Source organism: Symphalangus syndactylus, chromosome 6 (genome assembly GCF_028878055.3).
Source record: "Symphalangus syndactylus isolate Jambi chromosome 6, NHGRI_mSymSyn1-v2.1_pri, whole genome shotgun sequence".
NCBI classification, from domain to species: Eukaryota; Metazoa; Chordata; class Mammalia; order Primates; family Hylobatidae; genus Symphalangus; species Symphalangus syndactylus.
In genome coordinates, this window is record NC_072428.2 from 48,603,288 (window position 1) to 48,626,914 (window position 23,627).

At 40.3% G+C, this 23,627-nt stretch overlaps 1 protein-coding gene across 1 annotated transcript; it reads left to right on the plus strand.

Annotated features, from left to right (window-relative positions):
- Window positions 1-6,039: 6,039 nt before the first annotated feature.
- Window positions 6,040-23,024, plus strand: OVCH2 (ovochymase 2). Its single transcript, XM_055282557.1, has 16 exons — window positions 6,040-6,210; window positions 7,841-7,950; window positions 8,718-8,809; window positions 10,209-10,381; window positions 10,722-10,817; window positions 11,055-11,206; window positions 12,046-12,235; window positions 13,693-13,716; window positions 15,643-15,733; window positions 15,857-15,981; window positions 16,736-16,876; window positions 17,254-17,384; window positions 20,451-20,544; window positions 21,054-21,185; window positions 22,448-22,537; window positions 22,859-23,024. Exons 1-15 carry the CDS (start codon window positions 6,111-6,113, stop codon window positions 22,504-22,506), a joined length of 1,710 nt encoding a protein of 569 aa, XP_055138532.1. The 5' UTR covers window positions 6,040-6,110; the 3' UTR covers window positions 22,507-22,537; window positions 22,859-23,024.
- The last annotated feature ends 603 nt before the right edge of the window (window positions 23,025-23,627 follow it).

A 23,627-nucleotide genomic window follows, 5' to 3' on the forward strand; every position in this document is an offset into this window, starting at 1 on the left:
TTAGCATTTTCATGTTTTTTAATAATTAGCTGCATCTTAGAGAGCCGCGTGAAGAGCCATAATGCTTTTCTCCACATGAAGGTGACCTATGTTTCAATTCAACTTTGGCATACCCCACTTATGTAGATTTTTTTCCGAAAATCTTGGACTCCTGAGATAGAGATCCAGTTATTGAAGATACTTCATCCTTTTTCCACCCCATATTTATCTCTAATCCAGTGCTCTCTTTCCAGATAACCCACAACTCTCTTCCTTGTTCCTAATTTCCATGTGTTTTTAATAAGCGATTTGTACCATTTATGTTGTTCTAAAATTGCTTTTATAATTCAAAAATATTTTTTAGATAATTCCATGTATGCATTAATATCCTTCATGCTTTTAATGAAAGCATTTCATTAGTATTTACTTAACTGTACTCCTACCAATGCTTCATTGTACCAGCATTTCTCTCGGATGTATTCCTGGGTCAAAAGGTTTGCACAATTTAAATTCTAATAGATTCTGCCAAATTGCCCTCAAAGAAAATTAGCACCATTTAACTCATAGTGCTTTATGTTAACAATCTATTAGATCAAGCTTTTTTTGTTACTTATTTGACCTATCAATTTCTGAAACTCTTGCATGATGATTCTACATTTTTCAGTTTCACATACTCCTATCAGATTTTTCTTTAAGTATTTCAACATTGCATTATTAGGTATTTAAATGTTAAAGACTGCTATGACTTCCTTGTGAATGACACTTTTTATTTTAATAAAACCTTTAAAAGCGACATTGCCAATTTACTTCCCACCAGCAATAATCTGAAAGCAATTTATTCACTGCTTAAACTGTTAATAGCATCGAACTTACTCATTTTTACAATGAATATCATGATCTATTATAATGTAACTAATTTTGTTTTTTAAAAAAAGTTTAATGGTTATTTGTGATTGTGCATAATTTTGTTTTCTATTTACCATGCTTTCTTTGTCACTGTTGTTTTTGTTGTTTGTTTTCCTATCATTATTTCCTTCAAATTAACTTTCTTTTTACTACTTATAATCTAATCATATGGAATTTATGCATCATATTTCTATTCTTCCAGTAGTCATAACTCTTAAAGTTCTAACACTTTTTTTACGTTTTCTACTAGTGTCTATAATTAGTTTGTTTATAAATCCTGACTTTAAATTAGATAAGAATCTTAGCATATCTTTAGCTACCTCTCCTCCTGCTCTTACCACTGCCCATCTTACTAGTTAAATCATCATGAAATTACTGGCCAGGCTTGGTGGCTCACACCTGTAATCCCAGCACTGTGGGAGGCCGAGGCGGGTGGATCACCTGAGGTCAGGAGCTCGAGACCAGCCTGGCCAACATGGCAAAACCCCATCTCTAGTAAAAATACAAAAATTAGCTGGGTGTGGTGGTGCATGCCTGTAATCCCAGCTACTCGGGAGGCTGAGTCAGGAGAATCACTTGAACTGGGGAGGCGGAGGTTGCAGTGAGCCGGGATCACATCATTAAACTCTAGCCTGGGCAATAAGAGCAAAACACTGTCTCAAAAAAAAAAGAAAAAGAAAGAAAAGTTATGATAAATGCTGGTTTCATTTTCTTTTTTCTTTCTTTGTTTCTTTTCTTTTTTATTTTGATTTATTTATTTATTTATTTATTTATTTATTTTGAGACAGGATCTTTGTCACCTAGGCTGGAGTGCAGTGGTGGCAGTCTTGAACTCACTCTTGGGCTCAGGTGATCCTCCTGCCTCGGCCCACTAAAGTGCTGGGATTATAGGCATGAGCCACCATACCCAGTGATTATTTTTCTTTATTAATCCTTCCAAAGACTACTGAATAGTCATTAGTTTTGGTCCCATGCATCTTCCGAAGATGATTAATTTTTCTGGTGTTATTATGAAGTCATGTAACACATCACAGTCTAAACAGTCCCCATTGGTATCATTCCACTAACTACCAAAGAATTACCCAATATGCTGTTATCTATATTTTACATATGAGGAATACAAGGATCTAATGGCTGGATGGACTTGCCCAAGGCTACACTATTAGTAAGTGTTGGAGTCTTGATTTCAATTTATGGTTTTTTTTTAAAAATTATTGATCCCCTACCCTTTCTATCATGCTATCACGTCATCTAAGCCCTTGTTACTTTTTCTGCATGCTTTTTATTTTTCTCTGGCAGACCAGAGGATTTGGTCCAATTTTGTCTTTCTTTTTCTTTTTGGCTCTCACCAATCATTAGCTTCAAAACTGACACAAAAGAAAGAAAGAAAAGATGCACTTGCTCAATTTACCTTCTCAACTGGCCTCCTTCACCACTTCATAATTGTAAGAGATACCTTTTTTATTGTCCTAAACTACTTCTTTTTTTCTGGCTTTCTCACTCATCTACATCTCCTGCTAACTTCCTTTCTCTGTCATACCATGAAAATTTTGTCTTCATAAAAACTGGTATCTTGGAGACAAGCTACAGAGGCTGAAGCATAACACATCAAGTTTTCACCAAGAATTTGGGGGCTAATTATATCTTTTCCAAACAGACTCCTGTTTCCTTTCCCCTATTTTCCCGTTTTCTTCATGCCTGTGTGTGAATTTTTTTGCATTTGCCGACACTGACTCCGGCAAATCCCTACACGATTTCCCTTCTATTCCCTCTCATTTCTGGCCAGCTCACTTTTGCCTAAGTTTGTTTCTTTGCTACCTATCTCCTGTGCTTAGTATGTATAGGAACTTTCCCCACTCTTCCTTTCTCCAGTATCCCTGAAATTCCTGGGTATAACTAAACCTCTTTCTGGAGTACTCCCATTTCTATTCTAAGACTCAAATGGTGAGAAGGGGCAAGGTGATCCTTCCTTTGCATGATTCACATCATCCCTCAGTTCCAAATCATCTCTTCCCTTTTAAAATTTATTTTTAAAAATACCCTTATTTTTTATTATCCTTGAGGCATTCTGTGATTGTTCTTAATTATTTTATACTTCAACTTACCTTGCATTTGCCTTTATTGTCATCTCTTAGTTGCAACAGGGAATATGCAAGGTGTTTATAAAGGAGGATTCAGTGGTTCCCACTTAGGGATTTGATTAAGTTGGCAGCCTGAGAACATATGGTGTGTCCTCCTGCTCCTGCTCCAAATTTATGATAAGAAGAATGCATTAAATAAATGAACTCATAGCAGTACTGGAAAACCTGAAAAAGGAAAGCTACTTTTAGTGGTCCCAAATTATGAATATTTCTAGAAAGATAAAAAGTAGATGGAATTCAAGTAAGGAAAGAACCACAACCTAACGTGCCTGTTAGGAGAAAACTGCTGAAAAAGTTCTGGAGTAGACCCACTCCAATTTATTCCAAGTAAGAACCAGTTGGTGTTTTCCCCTGGGAAGGAGATGTGAGGGGATATTTGGGCCCATGGGGCAGGACAATTCCAGGTGGCTGGGAACTTCAGGGAGAATGAAAAGCAGACAGGTCCAGAAACCCAGCTCCTGGGACTCTCTACCAGACAGTACATTCTGTTACTCTCTCTGGGCCACTGGAGGTGGCTGAGAACATTCCTGGTGGTGAGTGTTTATGGCACTGTTGACCAAAATTGAGGCTGTCAAGACAGAAAAAAATCTATAAAGGTTTATTGAACCTCAAATGTGAGGATTGACCCAGGAAGACACAGCAACAAAGTTGGAGGTGTTCTGAGGTCTGTCAGAAGGCGAAAGGTTTTGATAGAAAAATCTGAAAAGAGAGAGATTCCTCATACTGGAGTTGTTCTCTTTTCATTGGAGGGTACAATACAGAAGTTATAATCATTAGCTATGGATTGTATCACAGGGTTATAGGAACACATTAAAGTCACAGCTCTGCAATCAGCAAAATGCACAATGTAGAAAATCCTAAAGGACTAAATAACCAATTCTTTCAACAAAAATAATTGCACAAAGAAAAAAAGAGAGAAGAAAGTTATAACAGGTAGACCTGAGATTTTCTAGGTATAGAATCATATCATCTGTGAAGAAAGACAGTTTTGCTTTCAGGATAAATTTTGATACTAATTTCTCAACTTGGGGATTTACAGACAGGGAAAACAATGTATTTGAATTCCAAATCCATGTTTGGTGCAGACTTTGGTCCAAGATTCCCAAGAGAGATTTTTTCCCCTTTAAAAGGTTTAATAGTTTCATGAATGAAAAATTGATTTTATACTACCATGCCAAGCAACACTTTAATATATTCCTCTCTGCAAGTAACTACAATGTACAGTTATTATAGTTCCTATCCAGACCCTGGGAGGGTTGAATAGCTGGACTTACAAAACTGTAGTGTCTTAGAACGTACTACATCCCCCATGAAGAGCAAATATTTTAACAGCAAGGGGGCTACATTTTAGCTCCTTAAGAGATGAAAGTAACAAACTCTTAATGACCAGCTTCATGTGGTGAAGAGTGTGTTGATGTGTACTGATAGTTGTGCTGATGCGAGAGCTTGAAGCAAATACCCTCTCCTGAAATTAAGGACTAAGTAAGAGCTCATCATATTTCTGTGTGACAATCAATAAAAATACTCTGCTCCCACATTTTACAAAGGAAAACTCATCATTTTTTCAGTATAGACTCAAATTTTATTGTCCTATGCTATGTGCCTACTTAGGCTTGTCAAGTTTAGTGCATCCTAGGCCCACGCTAGGTCTTTCTGCACTTTTGACATTAACAGTATACAAATTTTAGACAGAATGTAGTGAATTTGGGGTCAGAAAGGCCATATTCCTAGTCAAGTTGCTCTCAAAAGTGATTGATAAAACACAATAGCAATTTAAAGGGAGCTTGCTGTCAAAGAAAGATTGAGACTTTGATTAGGACTTAGACATTGATTGATTACTTCTTGGGGCTATCACTCCATACCAGTAGCCAAAAATGCTTGGCATCAGGATTACAGTAGTTATAGATAAAGCCTCAATAGAGGTTTGAGTTTCCTTCTTTCCATAAGGCTACAGTCTTGATTAGTGGACCTAAATATGTAGTGCTCACAAATGTTAGTTTTTACAACTTCTCTGTTTTGCATTTATATTATCTGTATGTGTTGTATTTTCATACTTTTTTTGTACAAAGACAAAAGTTGCCAAAAGGAAATTAAGAGCTTTTGGGTTGACATTTGTTATTTTTAGTGGGTAACTTATAAAAGTTGACAGAAAAATGTTATATTTCTATGTGGTCATAGATGGCATTGACCATCCTATAAATATTTCTCACACACTGACCATGTGCCCAAAACTCGTTGAGGAAAGAGGAAAATGTACAGTAATCATAGCCACTTTACTCTCCCAAACATCTACCAGGCATTGAAGTAAAGGCGATTTAGTGTTTCCCTTCTATAAATACAAAAATGATAGGAGAATGCAGAGTCACAAATGCCCCAATGGACAGTATTCTAGACGACTTTCTAACAGCAGGGCTTCCTGAGTGTGACACCCAAATGTCTTTCCACTTCTCTTCTTCACCAACATATGTTTATAATAACCATGTAGTTACATTTGCAAAATAAGATAAAAAAAATATTTTAGAATATTGGCTGGGCGTGGTGGCTCACACTTGTAATCCCAGACCTTTGGGAGGGCGAGGCAGGCAGATCCCTTGAGCCCAGGAGTTTGAGATCAGCCTGGGCAACATGATGAAACTCCATCTCTACCAAAAAAAATTATATACATTTGGATGGGTCATTTGCAAAAAAGGAGGGAAGTGTACCCTTGCAAACAAGGACAACATTGATCATCAATCTTCTTATAGAAAGTGGTAAGCTCTACAAAGGAGCAAGTAATGTTTGCAAATGCAAACCTTACATGCTAACCACTTTGCTAGCCAGATACACTCTGGAAGAATCAACTAATTGATGTAGGTGTAATAGGATATGTAATATTGCTTGATCAAGACTTTGCTTCTGTGGTTGTTTCTCCACGTCTTGCAAAAGATCTTTGCGAAACACTACATTCAGAAACAACAGATGGACATGCTTGATACACCAAGTCTTGGTTAATGAATAAACTTGTTTTAAATTGGCTTATTGCTGGTCTCCCAAGGCTTCCTATTTTTGTTTGCTTTACTCTCTCTAAAATTTCAGGGAAAAACTATGAGTCTCAAAATGCTTATAAGCAGGAACAAGCTGATTTTACTACTAGGAATAGTCTTTTTTGAACAAGGTAAATCTGCAACTGTTTCACTCCCCAAAGGTAAGTTTCAAATGAACTCTATAATTACCTTTGTCTGAACCTTTGCTGGCAATGGACATAATAACTCCACTCCATGTTCCTTTGGGAAAATAGGAGAAGCAAATGTATTTTGGATATCTAATTGTTTTTAAACAATTATTTTGGACTTATCTCCTGCAATTGGCATAGGACACAGGGTGAAACATTTACAGAATGCAACTAATGTATCCAATTAAGTAAACAATCCCTGTTTTCTTCACTTAGTTTTCCTAAGTGAACTGAGATTGTTCACTTACTTGGACCCATTACATAATCCCATCTTCATTCACAGAGCAAAGTCTGGAAATCAATATGGATTTGGAAGCATTTTTAATCTTTTGTAAAATCATCTTGCTGAGAAATATGAAGCATATTCACTGTAGTATATTGTAAATAGTCCTTTTTTTCCCCTTCAACTAACTTAAGCTGAAAACAGTTCTTGGCAGAATTCTCCTTGGTCAGACTTGTGCCAGCCCTGAGAATCAACATGTTTTCTGACTTTGCTTTAGTGAATTTGGGAAATAGTAAATTTTGTATTTAAAGTATTTATGACTCATTCAACTGAAACAGTTAGAAAATAAGCTTTTGATCCAGTGTCATCCTGGTACTGGGTTCAGGATCAAAACACTTATTGTTACATTCATGCTCTTCCATTATCCAGCTGTATGTCTCCTTGATTCTTAGTTTTCTCATCTGCAATGTGGGGATAACAGTGCTTCATTTATAGGCATAGAGTGGGATTAAATGAGAAGCTGTGTGAAAGAGCTTGGAATATTTTAACATGTTGATCTAAATAGCTATGCTCTTAAGGATGTGTTCTCAAGAAAAGGCATTTGTTCATCCATCCAGTGTTTCTAAGTGCTTATTTATGCCAAGAATTAAGCTAAACCTTAGAAATGCAGAGGTGAATAAGGCAAGTTTTTTTCCCTTGAGTAGTTCATAGTCCGATGATGGAGGCAAATAATTCATTATCACAGTTCTGCATGACAAGAACTATAAAAGGGGTGAAGAAAGCGTGCTACACAACACAGGAGAGAGGCAACCCCACTTTGAGGAAATCAAGGAAGACTTCCTGGTTGAGGTGATCTCCAAGCTGAGGAATAAGAATTATAGAATTTAGGTAGGCAATGAAGCATGGTGATTATGAGGCAAGGCTAGTTCTAATCCTCCTTCAAAATATGGAAAAGGATGACCTCCGGGAGGGACAGAAGATGTGCCATCCTTGAGTTACCAGGTGGTGGTAAACATCTTTAATCTAGCCTATCTCTTGGCTGAGGAGTCAGAAAACCTATTGAGGGCAAATAAATAAAAACAACTTTTTCAGGGATAAAGTATTTTACATAAAGAGGGAGGAGTGTTTTCTTCTATTACCTAGCAAACCTCTATCCGAGTACCGACTTGTGAATCAGGACACTTCACTCCACTCTCCTTAAATGACCTCACTTCCCATCCCTCAAGAGAATTAAATCCAATAAAGATTTATTGATACCTGAATGTGTGCTGAGCACCATACACTATAGCCTCAGACTCAGTTTCATGGGTGAAATAGAGAAGATATTACCTCAATCCTAGAAGCTGTCTAATCATTTAGTTTGTCTCGTTTTTTTCTCAGCTCCCAGTTGTGGGCAGAGTCTGGTTAAGGTACAGCCTTGGAATTATTTTAACATTTTCAGTCGCATTCTTGGAGGAAGCCAAGTGGAGAAGGGTTCCTATCCCTGGCAGGTGAGTCTCAAGGACTTCTATGCATCAGGAACTGTGGTAGATATTATGGATATAGATATTTCTAAGGTTAAGTTTATATCTTTGAGGAGCCTATAGCCTAGCTGGGTTGAAAGACACAGAATAGTCATCATGGCATGTGATGAATGTCATAAGAAAAAGTATGACATAGTCATTTTAGAATCAAATCAAATATCACAAATAGGATAAGCAAAAATTAGAAAGTATATTGGAGAGGTAGGGTAAAGAATAGGCTTGAAGAAGCTATAGGGGTCAAATAGTTAAGAGTATGAGAAAAGTGGTAGATCCGAACCATTTCCCTAAGAGGCTTAAGAGAAATTGGAGTATGTGTTGAAAGGCTCCCCAGCCCTCACCTTGACTTTCTTCCAAACCTCTTCAGCTGGACTCTGCTATATCTTATACTCTTTTATCTTCATTCACAGACATTGTTCATATTGTTAGAGCAACAGGTCTGCATCAACAGTGTTATAAAAATAAGTAAATACATCCCAACACTCCTAACTGCTACCTCTGTTGACACATACTTACAGCCAATCATCTCAAATTAACTACCTCTCATCTAGACCAGGGTTGCCAGCACCACTCTTCTTTCTGAGCAGTAGTGTGTGGGCTTTATCTTTTCACAGTCCATGATTCTTGACATTTGCGAGTGTGATATCTGAGTCTGGTTTTGAGAATAGGCTTCATCACCATGTTAAGGAGGATCCCAGGGCATGAACTTGCTTTCATTTAAGGTATTTGCAATTTAGGTGTCTCTGAAACAAAGGCAGAAGCATATTTGTGGAGGAAGCATTGTCTCACCACAGTGGGTGATCACGGCAGCTCACTGCGTTGCAAACAGGTAAGAAAGGCCTAGCCCGTGAGTGAAGACCAGACCACCATTTCCTCTCCCTTGGAATCATCAGCAATAACTCTATTAAGACATGGACCTGTGTGATTGGTGAGTATTGCTTTAATAGACGAGTATCCTAATTGCATGACACAAATGGGGCTGGGTGACATTGTCAGATGGCACTTGGTAGATGACATATATTCTTTTCAGAGGTAAAATTCGTTTTTACTTAAAATAACTGGAAGTTAATAATAGCATCCAAGTCAGAAAAAAAAGAGCATTACAAAGAAGGATTTGTGAAAGTTTTCTTCTAGTTTTCTTAAATTTCAGTGAAAAAATATCTAGTTCATTATGCATCTGAAGAAATGGATAAAAGAAAACAAAGGGAGACCAGTAAAGTAGAAAGTAGGCTCCCTATCTTCCTTCTCATTGATCCTGCCTCTCTGGGACTCAACCCAACAACTTCCCTTTGCCCACTTTCTTGTGTGATCCAAATATCATATTATTGGCAGTGTTCTGGGCATATACTAGGCTGTAATCAAGATCATGTTCCCATATAGTCATTCTTTCATTTCAAGTCTGCAGACATTTCCTGGATGTTTACTTTCTGCTAGATACCAAAGGTACCAAAATGACTAAGACATGATTTCTGCCCCCAGAGAGTTGACTCTTAAGAAGAGTCAACTGATGATCTCACAGCAATGTGGCAAGTGATAGGTAAGAGAGACATTATGCATTAAGTCAGGTACCGAATTTGGCCAAGAGTCAAGGAAGTATACCCAGAGAAAATAGGCCTTCTTCAATTTTGTATAGAAGCATCACTTCTGGGAATGAAGGGTCTCAAAGGATGGCAAGCTGAAGTCTTTACCTATCTCAATGCATCCCACCAAGTTCCTTTCAGAGAACATTAGTTAGTTATAATGCAGTCTGTGCCTTATAATATACACTAAGCATAGGATCTCTGACATTGAAGTAGCGTACTTACTGGGAATCACAAATCGTTCCCAAAGGATCTCACTGATATCAGGTCAGGTCAACCTCCCAGGGTAGCTGAATAAAGTCCCCTATAGTTGTAGAGCCCTGAGCTACAATGTATGTGCATCTCTAGATATTTTCAAATAACATTGCAAAGTATTAAATTCATCATATCCTTGGCTCTATATGAGCCCACTCTTCACTAGTCCTCTACTGGAAGTTGGAAGCTCTGCATTTTTTTCTAATAGCGTTGGAATTATTCTCACTTTCTCTGCTCAGCAGCCTCACACGCCATATTATTTATCCATATCATTTTTCTTTTTTGAGACGGAGTCTCACTCTTTCGCCCAGGCCAGAGAAGCCAGTGTGTCAACCATTGCAATTACTCAGAGGCAGAATGAAATTCATTCATTTTACTGTTTGCTTTCCATAGAAACATTGTGTCAACTTTGAATGTTACTGCTGGAGAATATGACTTAAGCCAGACAGAGCCGGGAGAGCAAACTCTCACTATTGAAACTGTCATCATACATCCACATTTCTCCACCAAGAAACCAATGGACTATGATATTGCCCTTTTGAAGATGGCTGGAGCCTTCCAATTTGGTAAACATTTGAGGATCATATTGAATTGTCTACCCCATATTCTCTACAACCTCTGTGCCATAGCACATTTCCTGCAGTATATGTTCTGGATCATGCACTTTGAGAAAGGAATTTGGGCTGGAGAGTCCTACCTGAAACTTTTTGCTTGTGGTTCTGGAGATAGCATTACATGGAGTCAGGAGGTTTTCTTTATCTGACAAGTAACCCCTGGAGGTGCCAGGCAGAGCTATCACAGCTCTTATGAGGTCTTTAGGGAACCACCTGGATACCAACTGGTGAGTGGCTTATAGTGTCCTCTCCTCCATGAATGAGACAAGCCCTACCTTGTTCTTTTCTTCAGACCATTTTGTGGGGCCCATATGTCTTCCAGAGCTGCAGGAGCAATTTGAGGCTGGTTTTATTTGTACAACTGCAGGCTGGGGCCGCTTAACCGAAGGTAAGAACTTGTGTGCCATTCCTCTTAAGCAGAGGTCAGAACTTTCTGGTGGGCAATCAGAAAATGGAATTTTTAATCCACTTTTAAAAACAATTGTGCATACATTTTTAAAGATACAGAATGTCACATTGTACTTAGAAATTCAAGTCTTTCCAAGCCACACAAACACAAATGATGCATCTTTAACTCAGAAAGGGTGAGAGTTCCTGCTGGGGCTTCCATCTCTCTGTTTTTCAGATGGCATCCTCTCACAAGTCTTGCAGGAAGTGAATCTGCCTATTTTGACCTGGGAAGAGTGTGTGGCAGCTCTGTTAACACTAAAGAGGCCCATCAGTGGGAAGACCTTTCTTTGCACGGGTTTTCCTGATGGAGGGAGAGACGCATGTCAGGTGGGTGGGAGCTGCGGGGCTGTCAGGCCCCAGGCAAGGCTTCCCTTGGTTTTGTTTTCTTCTAGTTTTCTTAAGTTTCAGTGAAATTTAATTTAATTAGAAAGCATATTGGAGAGGTAGAATAAAGAATAGTCTTGAAGAAGCTATATAGGGGTCAAATAATTAGTTAAATGTGTGAGAAAAGTGGTAGATCCAAACCATTTCCCTAAGAGGCTCACCTGTTATCAGGTGAGGGGCTGCAGGAAGACTGATTCCAGGTAAGGCAGGAATCTGGAAATAAGGGTTAGGAGTACCAAGGGAGGTTATGTCAAAATAAAGGGACAGTGGAAACAATCTGTTTTTAGCAGGAAGTGTGATTTAAAAGAGGTCTTCTGCTTTTTCCAAAAGACCAAATAACAGATAATGCCAAGAATGAACTCGGGGTTCTCCCATTCCTGAAGGATGGCTGACTCTTTTCCTATTTAGAAATTTCCAGTTTGTGGATGTTGGGAACTTTACACTTTGCCTCCATTCTTCCTACTAACCAAGGCTTGAAGTCAGTCTCATTGCTGGCCAAGACTTCTCTGAGTCTGCAGCGTGAGATGAGAGAAAGAAGGAAGTCTGCTGCTTTGATGAAAGCCATGGATGAGGAAAAGGGAGGTGGGATTGTTGGGTTCCGGTGATATTTAAGCATCATATGGGAATTGTGCTGGGATCTTTAGACACAGAACCCCGAGTCTAAATTATTAGAAGTGAGGAGATGTCATTGATCCTCCTCCAGCATCCTGGTGAGGAAAAAGTGAGCACTTTGGGGCACAAACACTGACAGTGATGCTAATAGAGGCTTTTTCCCTCTACAGGGAGATTCAGGTGGTTCACTCATGTGCCGGAATAAGAAAGGGGCCTGGACTCTGGCTGGTGTGACTTCCTGGGGTTTGGGATGTGGTCGAGGCTGGAGAAACAATGTGAGGAAAAATGATCAAGGATCCCCTGGGATCTTCACAGACCTTAGTAAAGTGCTTCCCTGGATCCACGAACACATCCAAACTGGTAACTAAGCCATCACACAAGGTTAAGAGGCTGCCATTCTGCTAGGGCCGGAGAGAGCATCAGCAGAGTCCTGGCAAATCAGAACACCTGAACAGACAGGCTTTACCTCTGTTCTCAGTGTAGCACAGAAGGATTGTGAGATTTACCAAGTCTAAATAAAACAAGAGTAAAATATGGTATGTGGAACAGCATGCAGATATTCAATGCAAAATGAATCCATCCATCCTAGACCTTCTCAAACTGGCCTTTAATTGAAACTATCTCAGTTGATGATATGCTTTCACCACTTACTTCTCAACAAAATCTAGCAAACTATAACAGATCAGTAGTTATCAACCGGGGCAATTTTGTCCCCAGGGACAGTATCAGGAGACATTTTTAATTGTCACAACTGGCGGCGCTGAGGAGTGGCCCTGGTGTCCAGTGGGTAGGGGCCTTGGATGCTGCTAAACATCCTACAAAGTACAGGACAGCCTCCCACAACAAAGAATGATCCCACCCAAAAGGTTAATAGTACTAACCATGAGAATCCCTGGCATAGATCCAGGTATAGTAAGTCTGAAAAAGCCAGGATATACATGCAGCCAGGCCCCCATATCTGCAGGTTCCACATCAGCAGATTCAACCAGCTGTGGATCAAAAATATTTGGAGAAAAATAAAAACAATAAAAATAACAATACAATAATAATGACAATACAAATTGTTAAAAATACAGTATAACAACTCTTTACATGGCATTTACATTGTCTTAGGTATCGCAAGCACTCCAGAGACAATTTAGAGTGCTGCATAGGGGAAGACATGCCTAGGTTGTATGCAAATACTATGCCGTTTAATCTAAGGATTTGAGCATCCTCAGATTTTTGGTATCTGCAAGGGTTCTGAAACCAATCCCCCACAGATATTGAGGGATGAGTGTACACCCTTGTGATTGACTAGTGAGCTAATTGCAACTTCTTTGCCTCCTCCAAATCCAACTTAATTGTTTTCTTATCTGGTGGCTTCCAACCTCAAAAAGGCTTTTATCCTTTTCTAAAGAAGTTACTTTAAATTAAGTTTAGTAAGAATTTGAGTTTGTTTTCAAGTGTATGGTGCAGTGGCAGGTATCTGAGCCCTCAGTTAAAGTTTTACCTATTTAACCCAGCAACTCTTTTATAGTTATGGACAAATTATTTCCATCTCTAGCCTCTGTTCTTATGTAAAGTGACCCCTTGCTCTGTGAAACCTCCAGTTAATTACCGTTTCATATTAGCCCACTTAAAGAGAATTAAATCATTTTAAAACACCAGAGCCCCTTTCCTACTTTATCCATTTATCCCTTCCCTTCTTTCCACAGATTAGATTTTTATTAGTTGCATATTGACTTAAAAATCTCTTGTGCGCCAAGAAGATGCTAACTTCTTGAAGCATTGTTCAGGATACCACAGGCTTTCAATTGCATCTTTTTCTTTCCCAGGTAATCGGAGAAAGAGCTCCAGAGGTGGGTATCTCTTGCAGGCTGCTCCATCGGGAGCACAAATTAACATCTAGCATTTCTGAATATCAGTTCCTAAAGTCTTCCTCTCCAAGAGCGCTCCCTGCTCAGTAGGTCTAAAACTACCACCTGGAGCACCTACAGCCATTAGGCCCAGCAGAAGCCCCAGTTGCCCTCCCATTTCATTTCTTAGCAATCCAGAGCTCTGTCCCAATTCAGCCAACCTTTGCCAAACACTAGCTTGGAATCAGAGACTCAAGGAAAGAGGGCAACGCAGTGTAGATGTGGTCAGTAAGCTACACACCTTGCCCTGAAAGTGTCCCTACTTATATAGGGTCTCATCCCCTTTGTCCCATTGCGATCCTGCGATGAATTCACTCTGTGACTTTGGGCAAGCCTTTTCCTAACTCTGGCCCTCATCCATAAAGAAAATAGTGTGGGCCAGATGGTCTCTAAGACACTTTAGTTCAAATCTTCAGTCGTTCTTTGAAGCTGTGGAAAGATCTACAAAGAGCAATATAGAAAAATAGTACCCTGGGAGCTCAGAGGAATGAGAGGCTGCTTCTAGCTGAAAACAAATAAACTCACAGGGGAGCTCTGATGCACAGACATCTTTGAAGCTGCACCTGGAAGGAGGAGTAGGATTTTGTCAAGTGGAAATGGAATATGGGTAAAGAAAAATATTCCAGTTCAAGGAATCATACTTATTAAAGGAAAGATCTTAAGGATGAAGATGGCAACAAAAGCATAGGGCATGTGATGCGGATTTATAAGGGAGAAGAATAGAAACATAACTTGAGATCAAACTATGGAAACTTTAAATGCCAGCCAAAAAAGTTTGGATACGATTGAGTAATAGAAAGCTGATTAATTAGATAAGCAGGTTTGAACTATACTTTAATAGCATAAGAACAGCATGTAGGGGATGGGTTGCGAGGGGACGAATGCATGGACGTATGAAATTCTTCATCAGTTTGAGAGACAAGAAATGAAGGTTTGAACCAAGGCAATATCCACAGAATGAAAAGGAAGGAATAGAAATGAGAAATGAGGATTGGGAGCCAATTAGATGAAAGGTTGTAAGGAAGAAGGAAGAGAAGATAGTACCAAAGTTTTGAGCATGAGAGACTAAGAGAAGGGCACACAAAAATAATCAGAAATGGGTACAGTTTTGCTGACCCAAGGAATTCTATTTGTAGCATATTGAGTTCTGAGGGAGACAGCTAGGAAACCGTCATAAAAAATCAGATCTGAAGTTTAGAAATGTAGAGATGACATCTGAAATGGAGGGTATGAATGAACCCGGTCCAAGGGATCATAGAGAGCGAGCAGATGAGGATGAAGGCTAGAACCTGGGAAATACCTGCACTTATAGAACAGTATGAGGTCAGCAAAAGAAGAGTAAAGGGCCAGAGGTGGCTCACGCCTGTAATCACTGCAATTTGGGAGGCCCAGGTGGGAGGATCGCTTGAGTCCAGGAGTTCAAGACCCAGCCTAGGCAACAAAGTGAGACTCTGTCTCACAAATAATTTCTTCAAAAAATTAGCCGGGTGTGGTGGTGTGAGTCTGTGGTCTCAGCTGCCCGAGAGGCTGAAGCAGGAGGATTGCTTGAGCCCAGGAGGTTGAGGTTGCAGTGAGCTGTGATCGTGCCACTGCACTCCACTCTGGGTGAGAGATTGAGGCCCTGCCTCAAAGATAAAATAAGAGAGAGAGGAGTTAAGGAAAGAAAACCAATCATAGAATCTCCAGGTTAAGCAGGATCTAAAAGGAACCAAAAAGGCATCATAGACGCAAAGACAGGAGAAGATTTCATGAAGAACGAAGAGTACATCAAGAAGAACCAGGAGGCTATGGTGTTTGCAGCTTCTGGAGGGAGGGGCTGTTGTGGTTACCGGCACAGCTAACCCTGACTCTCCTGGCTTTCCCTCCCAGCCTGGTGCAGTGAGCAGGATGTCATAGTCAGCGGGGCTGAGGGGGAGCTGCACTTCCCAGAAAGCCTCCACCTATATTATGAGAGCAAGCAGTGAGTAACCCCCTTTGTACTCCTCCTCCTTACTCCTACCTCCGGTCTGGCTGTGCCCACCAATTGGACTGTGATAGTCATTTTCTGTCTAGAAATAACGCCCTCTCCATGATCTGCCTACAGGCGGTGTGTCTGGACCCTGCTGGTACCAGAGGAAATGCATGTGTTGCTCAGTTTTTCCCACCTAGATGTTGAGTCTTGTCACCACAATTATCTGTCAATGTATTCTTTAGAAGACAGACCCATTGGTGAGTGGATTTTCACAATGTCAAATGGAAACCAGTGCCAAGTGGATTTAATGAGGCCTGGTTATCTTATGTCTGGCATTCAGCCATCTGTAAATGCCACACTTCTTGACTTCAGCTTTGAGACTCAGAATTGGGAGTGGGAAGGAACCAAATCTGAGCCTGGGTGATGGCTGCAAGGTCACAGGGAAATTTACTTGCCAAATCTGCTTCCCATCAAACCAGGCTTCCTAGGCCCATTTGCCAGACCTGGCGTCCATGAGGAATAAACTCTAGATATATTCCAGGGCCTCTCAGGATCTCCAGACAGGTCACTGCTTTCCTAGCTGTGAAAATGACCTTTCCCTGCCTCATCAAGCTAAGAAGGGAAATACAAATAGACAACCATGAGAAGGAGACGGTTTACTTATAAGAAACAGAAATGGAATGGTGTTTCTGTGGTTTCTCAGCTGGAGGTGATTTTGTACCCCCAACCCTCAGGACACATTTGGCAATGAATGAGAAGCATTTTTCAGTTGTCACAAGTGCAGGAATTGTCACTGGCAGAGGCCAGGAATGCTACCAAATATCCTACAAAAGATGCAGGATAGCAAGAACACAAAGAAGGTTCTGGCTCAAAATGTCAGTTGTGACAAGACTGAGAAACTTTGGATTGGACAATCCTGAAATATCATGGCAAATTCAGTTCTTCTTAAATCATTGAATGGGAACTATTTTCCAGATTCTGAACAAAGAATCTTTCTTTCTCATCCTGCAGGAAAATTTTGTGGAGAAAGCCTCCCTTCATCCATTCTTGTTGGCTCTAATTCTCTAAGGCTGAAATTCGTCTCTGATGCCACAGATTATGCAGCTGGGTTTAATCTTACCTATAAAGCTCTGAAACCAAACTACATTCCTGGTAAAACCGTTTACTTTTAATCACATTCTATCCCCACCTTCTGTAGAAGCTTAGGCCCCATAGGAATTAGGTGAGCGGCAGGGATCCCTCTCCCAGGGCCCAACTGGCTCCACATGGATGAGGGGCACAGGCCAACTAGAGAACAGGGGGCAGTCTCCCCCTCAACCCTGAGTTCACCCTGCTAGCTCGTAGTGATTGTCCATCCAAGTGAGTCTAGAGGGCCTGAGAGTTCTGGAGAATCATGCACTACCTCTTTTCTTGTTGGCAATGTCTGAAAATGCATTTGATATGCATCATTTTCAGGAGACAGGAGGGAGGGCAGTGAGAATTCTTTATTTGAATGGTGCCATCTGTTTGGACTTTTTCTTATGTTTCAGGTTCAGGTTGCAGTTACTTAACTGTCCTTTTTGAAGAAGGTCTCATACAGAGTCTAAACTATCCTGAAAACTACAGTGACATGGCTCACTGTGACTGGATTTTTCAGGCCCCCAAACATCACCTAATAAAGGTATTGACTTTGGCTGTCCTTACTTAGCTATGGTAAATTCACAAAATAGGTAACATAAGCACCATGAGGTCAGAGGTTTTATCTGATTTATTCACTGCTGTATTTTCAGTACCTAGAACCCGGCACCTGACACACAAAGCTGTCAATAAATACTTGCTGAATAATGGATCTGCTCAGTTTCCCCTGCAACTACACATGTTTTCCACTAGATGGCACTGTGCTCTTTACTTTTTGTTTTAAAAAAAAAAAGTGCTGCTTTAATCTTTGTGTTGAATTAGCTGGGCGCAATGGCGGGCGCCTGTATTCCCAGCTACTCGGGAGGCTGAGGCAGGAGAATTGCCTGAACCCGGCAGACGAAGGTTGCAGTGAGCCGAGATCGCGCCACTGCACTCCAGCCTGGGCTACAAGAGCGAAACTCTTAAAAAAAAAAAAAAAAAAAAAAAAAAAAAAAACTTTGTGTTGATGACTTTCTTAGTCCATTCCAGAAACAAGCATTTCTTCCTTATTTATTAAACTGCTCACGAAACACATTGTAAGTTATAGATAACAAAAGTCAAGGTCAATTAGGCCAAAATCTTCAAGGCTTTCAAGCAGAGAGGACAGAGCAAGCCTAGAGGAACCACCACAGAACAGGCTCAGGGAATCGCTGGTTTAAGAGGGTCTTAAGGTGTCCTGGAGTGGGCAGTGGAAGGCAAGGCAGAAGTCAATGTATGGAGGCCTTTGAACATCTGGAAATGGAGTTTATTCCACATTTGATTAGCAGGGTTTGTGGCTACTTGTTTGTCCATTAACCACTAATGGACCATCTGCAGAGAGATACCATCAGGGAGGTAGAAGTAAGACTTCAGTCAGGGTGAGATTGAATGAGGTATTTTCTTATAGGTCTTTCTTTTAAAATAATAATTGAAAACAAGACAGTGTACGACGGACAGAAAGGAGAATAGAAAATAAAGGGGAGAGGAGTGAGAGATGATGAGACCCCAGCGTTCTCACTTAAGAGATGGAAAGACCTCTGAGATGTGGCAGGAGAACCAAATTGGTGTGTTCTTATGACAGCCTGGAGAATGCAGCCTTTAACTTAAAACACAAACAAAACCAAACAAAAAGATGTGACCAATCGTTTGGATACCACACTAAGTTAGAACTTAAAGAGATGAGAACTGAGGTGGCCAGTCCCCACCCCACACCTCCATAAAAAGGGAGAATAATTAGACTGGAAATTGACCAATTGAGAGGAATTGGGATTGGTGGTATCTGAAATATCACGTGAAGTCAGATGTTAATGGCAGAAACAAGATCACACAGGTTTTATGAATGACTGGGAAAAGATGATACAGAGGCAGTTGGTATAGATTTCTTTCTAAAAGTTCCTCAAACCTAAACAGAGTTGGGGCAAAAATTTCAGCAGAAATAAGGAAAATTTGTTAGTGGTAGAGGATAAAATTTAAGTTGTGAGCATGTTTCCAGGTGGAGGAAGAAGAGGAAATTTAGTTGCAAATCTGAAAATGCCAGAGCCAGAAGTGATTGAAAAATATCTCTTCAATAAATAAAGGTTGAGTGTTGTGCATCAGTGAAGTGATGCTCTCATACCTTGCCAGTGACAGCATCATTTTGCAGAACTCATCTAAGATAGGAATTTGGAAATTGGTGTTAAAAGTCATAGGAATATACTCACCATTTGACTTGGAGAGAAAAGGGCCCCTTCCCAGAAAGTATCCCAGTAAGGGTTTAATAAGTGTTTGAATGAATCCCATTTCTGATACGTGTCCCCCTCCCCAAGCCTACCTTCACCATTAGTAATTATTTGCCTCCAGTTTTGTTTTATCCACACAATCCTTTCTGTTTCTTGCTTAGAGTCCGGGTCCCATTGAATCGCCACCAACTGTGTGTTAAAATCAGAACTCCTATTTCATCAGCCCTCTCTCCCACCACTCTTCACTTCAAATTCAATTGGCTAGTGCTCACCAAACTGCTCCAAGATCACTCTTTATTGTTTCTTTGTTTCTCCTTCACACCGTTCCTTCTGTCTAGATAGTTCCCCTCCCTTTTCCTGACACAAAACAAGTGCCCCATGCAGGGAATTATACAAGAGAAGAAAAAAAGTAAATGCATAAAGATATTCACTGCCGAGTTTTTAAGATAGCAAAAAATGCAGGTCTCAAGGATAAAGATAAATGAAATATTATGCTGCCAATAAGCATCACAATTATAGAAACTATGAGAAAAGGTTTGTCATGATTTATTCTTGGTGACCCTAGGTTGATTCCAGGTGATCACCTTTCTTTTCTAGGTCATTACTCATCATAGCTTAATAATCTACTCAAGAATTTTGCTGAGGTTTACATTTAAGCTTGGTATCCAAAATCAACTCTCTCTGACTCATACAAGGATTTCCTTTTTCATGCACATTCATGAGGTTCACTGCATTTGACTCTGAGCCCACTTATGCAAATGCTTTCAGTAGCTCAGATAATATTTTGTTTTATATCAGCAATTAGACTCATTTATATCTGTGCCTTATCAGAATTTTGCAGTGAGGCATGGAAATTTAGTGGCAACAGGACAGAGCAGATGAGAAGAGGAGCCAGATATATCCCGCTGGGTAGAGAGACATGGTCTCCAAGGGGCACAACCAATTTCAGTCTTGATTCAGGAGAACTAGAGGTTCAAGATGAAACATCAGGAACCAGGTGAACAACACTAAGATGTCCAGAGAAGCAGTTTTGTGTATATGCAATTAGTTCAGTTGAGTGCCTAGTTGCTTCCAGGGGAAAAAATCCCCATGTGGTAGCTCTTCTAATCTCTTAGAGATGCTAGGAAGCTAAAATATTTGCACAGTTTCCTGCTCTTTGATTCAGGCCATATTTGGTAGCTATTTCAAAAAGTTAGAGCCTGTGCTATAGAATCCTTTCCTTGGTAATCTGACCCACTCCTGAATACCCCATTAACTTTCTCATCTAAGGTCTTACTCCAGAACAAGTTAAGCAATCCAAATTTCTCTGCTGAATCAAAGTCAGGTAATTCATTCAGATTGTTTACTCTGGATGTAACTTCGCATCTTCTCAGCTTTCATTTCAGAGTCTGGAAATAGAAGAAAGTGGAGACTGCACTTCCGACTATGTGACAGTGCACAGCGATGTAGAAAGGAAGAAGGAAATAGGTTTGTGTCCTCTGAGCCTCAGCTTGCTCTGGTTTGCGTTTGGACCCAGTCTTGAGATGGGAACGAAAAGGAGACGGACCAATCTTCCTTCATCTTCCTGCACCACCTCCACCCCTCCCTGTGGTCTCACCATCAGTCCTTTGTCTTCTTCATTAGGGGCAGGAAGAGAAAAAGGGAGAATCAAAGAACCACTGAAACAGAAATGCGAAAGACCCATGAGGAAACTAGGAGTCAGAAGGGGAAAGTTCCATTGAAACAAGTCTTGAGGCTAGAACCAGTTCCCTTAACATCATTGTGTGTGGGAGTGTTCAGGAGAGAAAACCAAATTGAAATGTCATGGGGTTAATTACCTATTTAAGGAGTGAGCTGCCTTTATTTTGAAAATGAATTGTGAAAAGCGTATTTCTCAACAGTTAACTGAAGGACGATTTTCTTTTTTTCTTCTCTCCAATGCCATGGCTGTCTGCTGGGTGCTTGACAATGTCGTGCCTGGGCTGGCCTTCAACAAGCTCGGCTGTGTGGCTATGATGTCCCCACACCTGTGCTGAGCCCCTCCAGCATCATGCTCATCAGCTTCCAATCAGATGAAAACGGGACCTTCAGGGGCTTTCAGGCTACAGTCTCCTTCATTCCTAAAGCAGGTAAAAGATAGGGTCACCAACTCTTTGGTTCCCAGTTCTAATCCTTCTGATGTGAATTAGAGGGCAGTCTTTAGAGCCCAACACAGAGACAGTCGATTCTCACTATCTGCAGTAATTACATCCTATCAAGTCACCATGGACACCGAATAGGAGAATACTCAGCCGTCGCTCCTAGGAAACGTACAGGGTTAGGTGACTTCAAGGTACATTTTCATCAGCTGATCAGTACATAAACTTGTTTTATGTGTGTTTCTGTTTAAAGACATGTTATTTAATATATATTGTTGGTTCATTACAATGAATTCATGGCCATTAAATTCATGGCCAACAGCACTATGACTCATATCTGAACAAAGCTTATCTAACACGTGTGTTTTCTATGTGAGGCACACCACAGACTTTTGCACTTAGGAACACTAGACGGCACTTCAGCACTATGCTTGGGGCCATTTTAAACACTGAGGTCACCAATAAAAAGAACAGAAATGAAAAAAAAAAGTGTTACTAAATAGACCATGAAAAGGACACTTGTTTATAGGATGAGGGCTGAAGCAAGAAGGCAAAACATTGCCTTGTTTTACCTCATCTGGAAACATATGTATAACAACGTGTATTTTTTGTCACTCTTCACATGCCTGTGAATGATTCTGAGAACAACATGAGTATCACTTCTGGAGCTATAAATAATTTTTAGTGGGTAGGTGAATTCACATATATGGAGTTCACAAAGAACGAGTGACTGTATGTCTGAATCCTGGCCAATCATTACTAGATGTGTAATCTTAAGAAAGAGTCATCTCAGACTCATTTTTTTCAACCCTACTAAGGGAAAACAATGCATCCCTAATAAGAATGTAGTGAGGATTAAATCAGGTAAGATACACTTGGCCACAAGCAAGTGTGCAATGCATAACAGAGACATAGAAATATGAAATATCTTCACCAATTCCAGACCCTGGACATTTGAACTACCTAACCAGCTTCCTTACACATTCTCACACCCATGATTCTTCTTTCCAAACCCCACAAAGCCAATTATCTGCTTTCCAAGTTGTTCATTCTTGTTGGGTATTAAGCAGCTGCAGATGGCAAAGCCAGGTTATAGTTAAAATGTCCCACTCCTCATTTGAAATACCTATAGAGTCTAGCTGGCTGAGGTGCCCCAGAATTCTAACAATAGCTTCATAAATCATTTTCTGATAAATCTCCAACCCTGGCCGTTTTTTGTGGGAACTGAGTAATTGTATCATTCTTATACCCAGTATACCCAGATTTAAACATCTCCATATCAGAGGATGAGTCAGTGTTTCTGGAGACATGAGATGTGCCAAATGGAGAAACCAATGTTTCTGGTAAGCTGTTTTGGGGACCAAGTGATACACACAGAGTATAATCCAGGGTTCAACTGGAGAAGCAAGTGATATGGATTTAATTCCATCTTCCTCCAAAATATACTGGAGTCCTAACCTCCAGTACCCCAGAATGTAACCTTATTTAGAGATAGGGTTGTTACAGAGTTAATCAGTTAAAATGGGGTTGTTAGCCTGGGCCCTAATCCAATATGACTAGTGTCCTTATTAAAAGGAGAAAATTGGAAGCAGAGAGACATACACACACAGGGAGAATATCGTGTAATGATGAAGGCAGAGTTTGGGGCAATACATTATCTACAGGCCAAGGGGCACCAGTGACTGTCGGTAAACCACCAGAAGCTAGAGGAGAGGCTTGGAGCAGACTCCTCATCACAGCCCTCAGACGGAGCCAACCCTGCCAACACCTTGATCTTGGACTTCTAGCCTCCAGAACTATGAGACAATAAATTTCTGTTGTTCTAAGCCACCTAGTTTGTGATACTTTGTCATGGCAGCCCTAGCAAACTGATACACCAGAATTGGCTTACGCAATTGTGGGGTCTGACTAAGCAGGTAAATCTACAGGCCAGGTGGTCAGAAAGGGAAAATCATAGAAACACTGGAATTCCACAGCATGGGCTGAACTTGTTCTTCACAGGCAGAATTTCTTCTCTCTTTTGGGGAAGCCTCAGCCCTGCTTTCAGGGCCTTCAAACTAACCAAGTCAGGTTCACCCAGATTATTCAAGATGATCTTCTTTACCTAGAGTCAAATGATTAGGAACTTTAATTACTGTTGCAAAATTTCTTTACAGCAACAATTAGATTAGTGTCTGATTTAATAACTGTGGATTGTCACCTAGCTAAGCTGACATATCAAAAAAGCCATCACATGGAGCTTCATGGGATGTGGTCATTGTCCCTTTTGCTCAAAGCAACACTAGAATATTTCCGGTCACCAGAATAAATTCCCATCTCCAGTGAATAATTCAGTGGCAATGACTACTTTCTGTGCCAAATTGTGGTCTCATTCACAATATCCCACCTCTGAAAAATAGCAAGTATACCACTATGTTCTAGTGCCAATGAGCA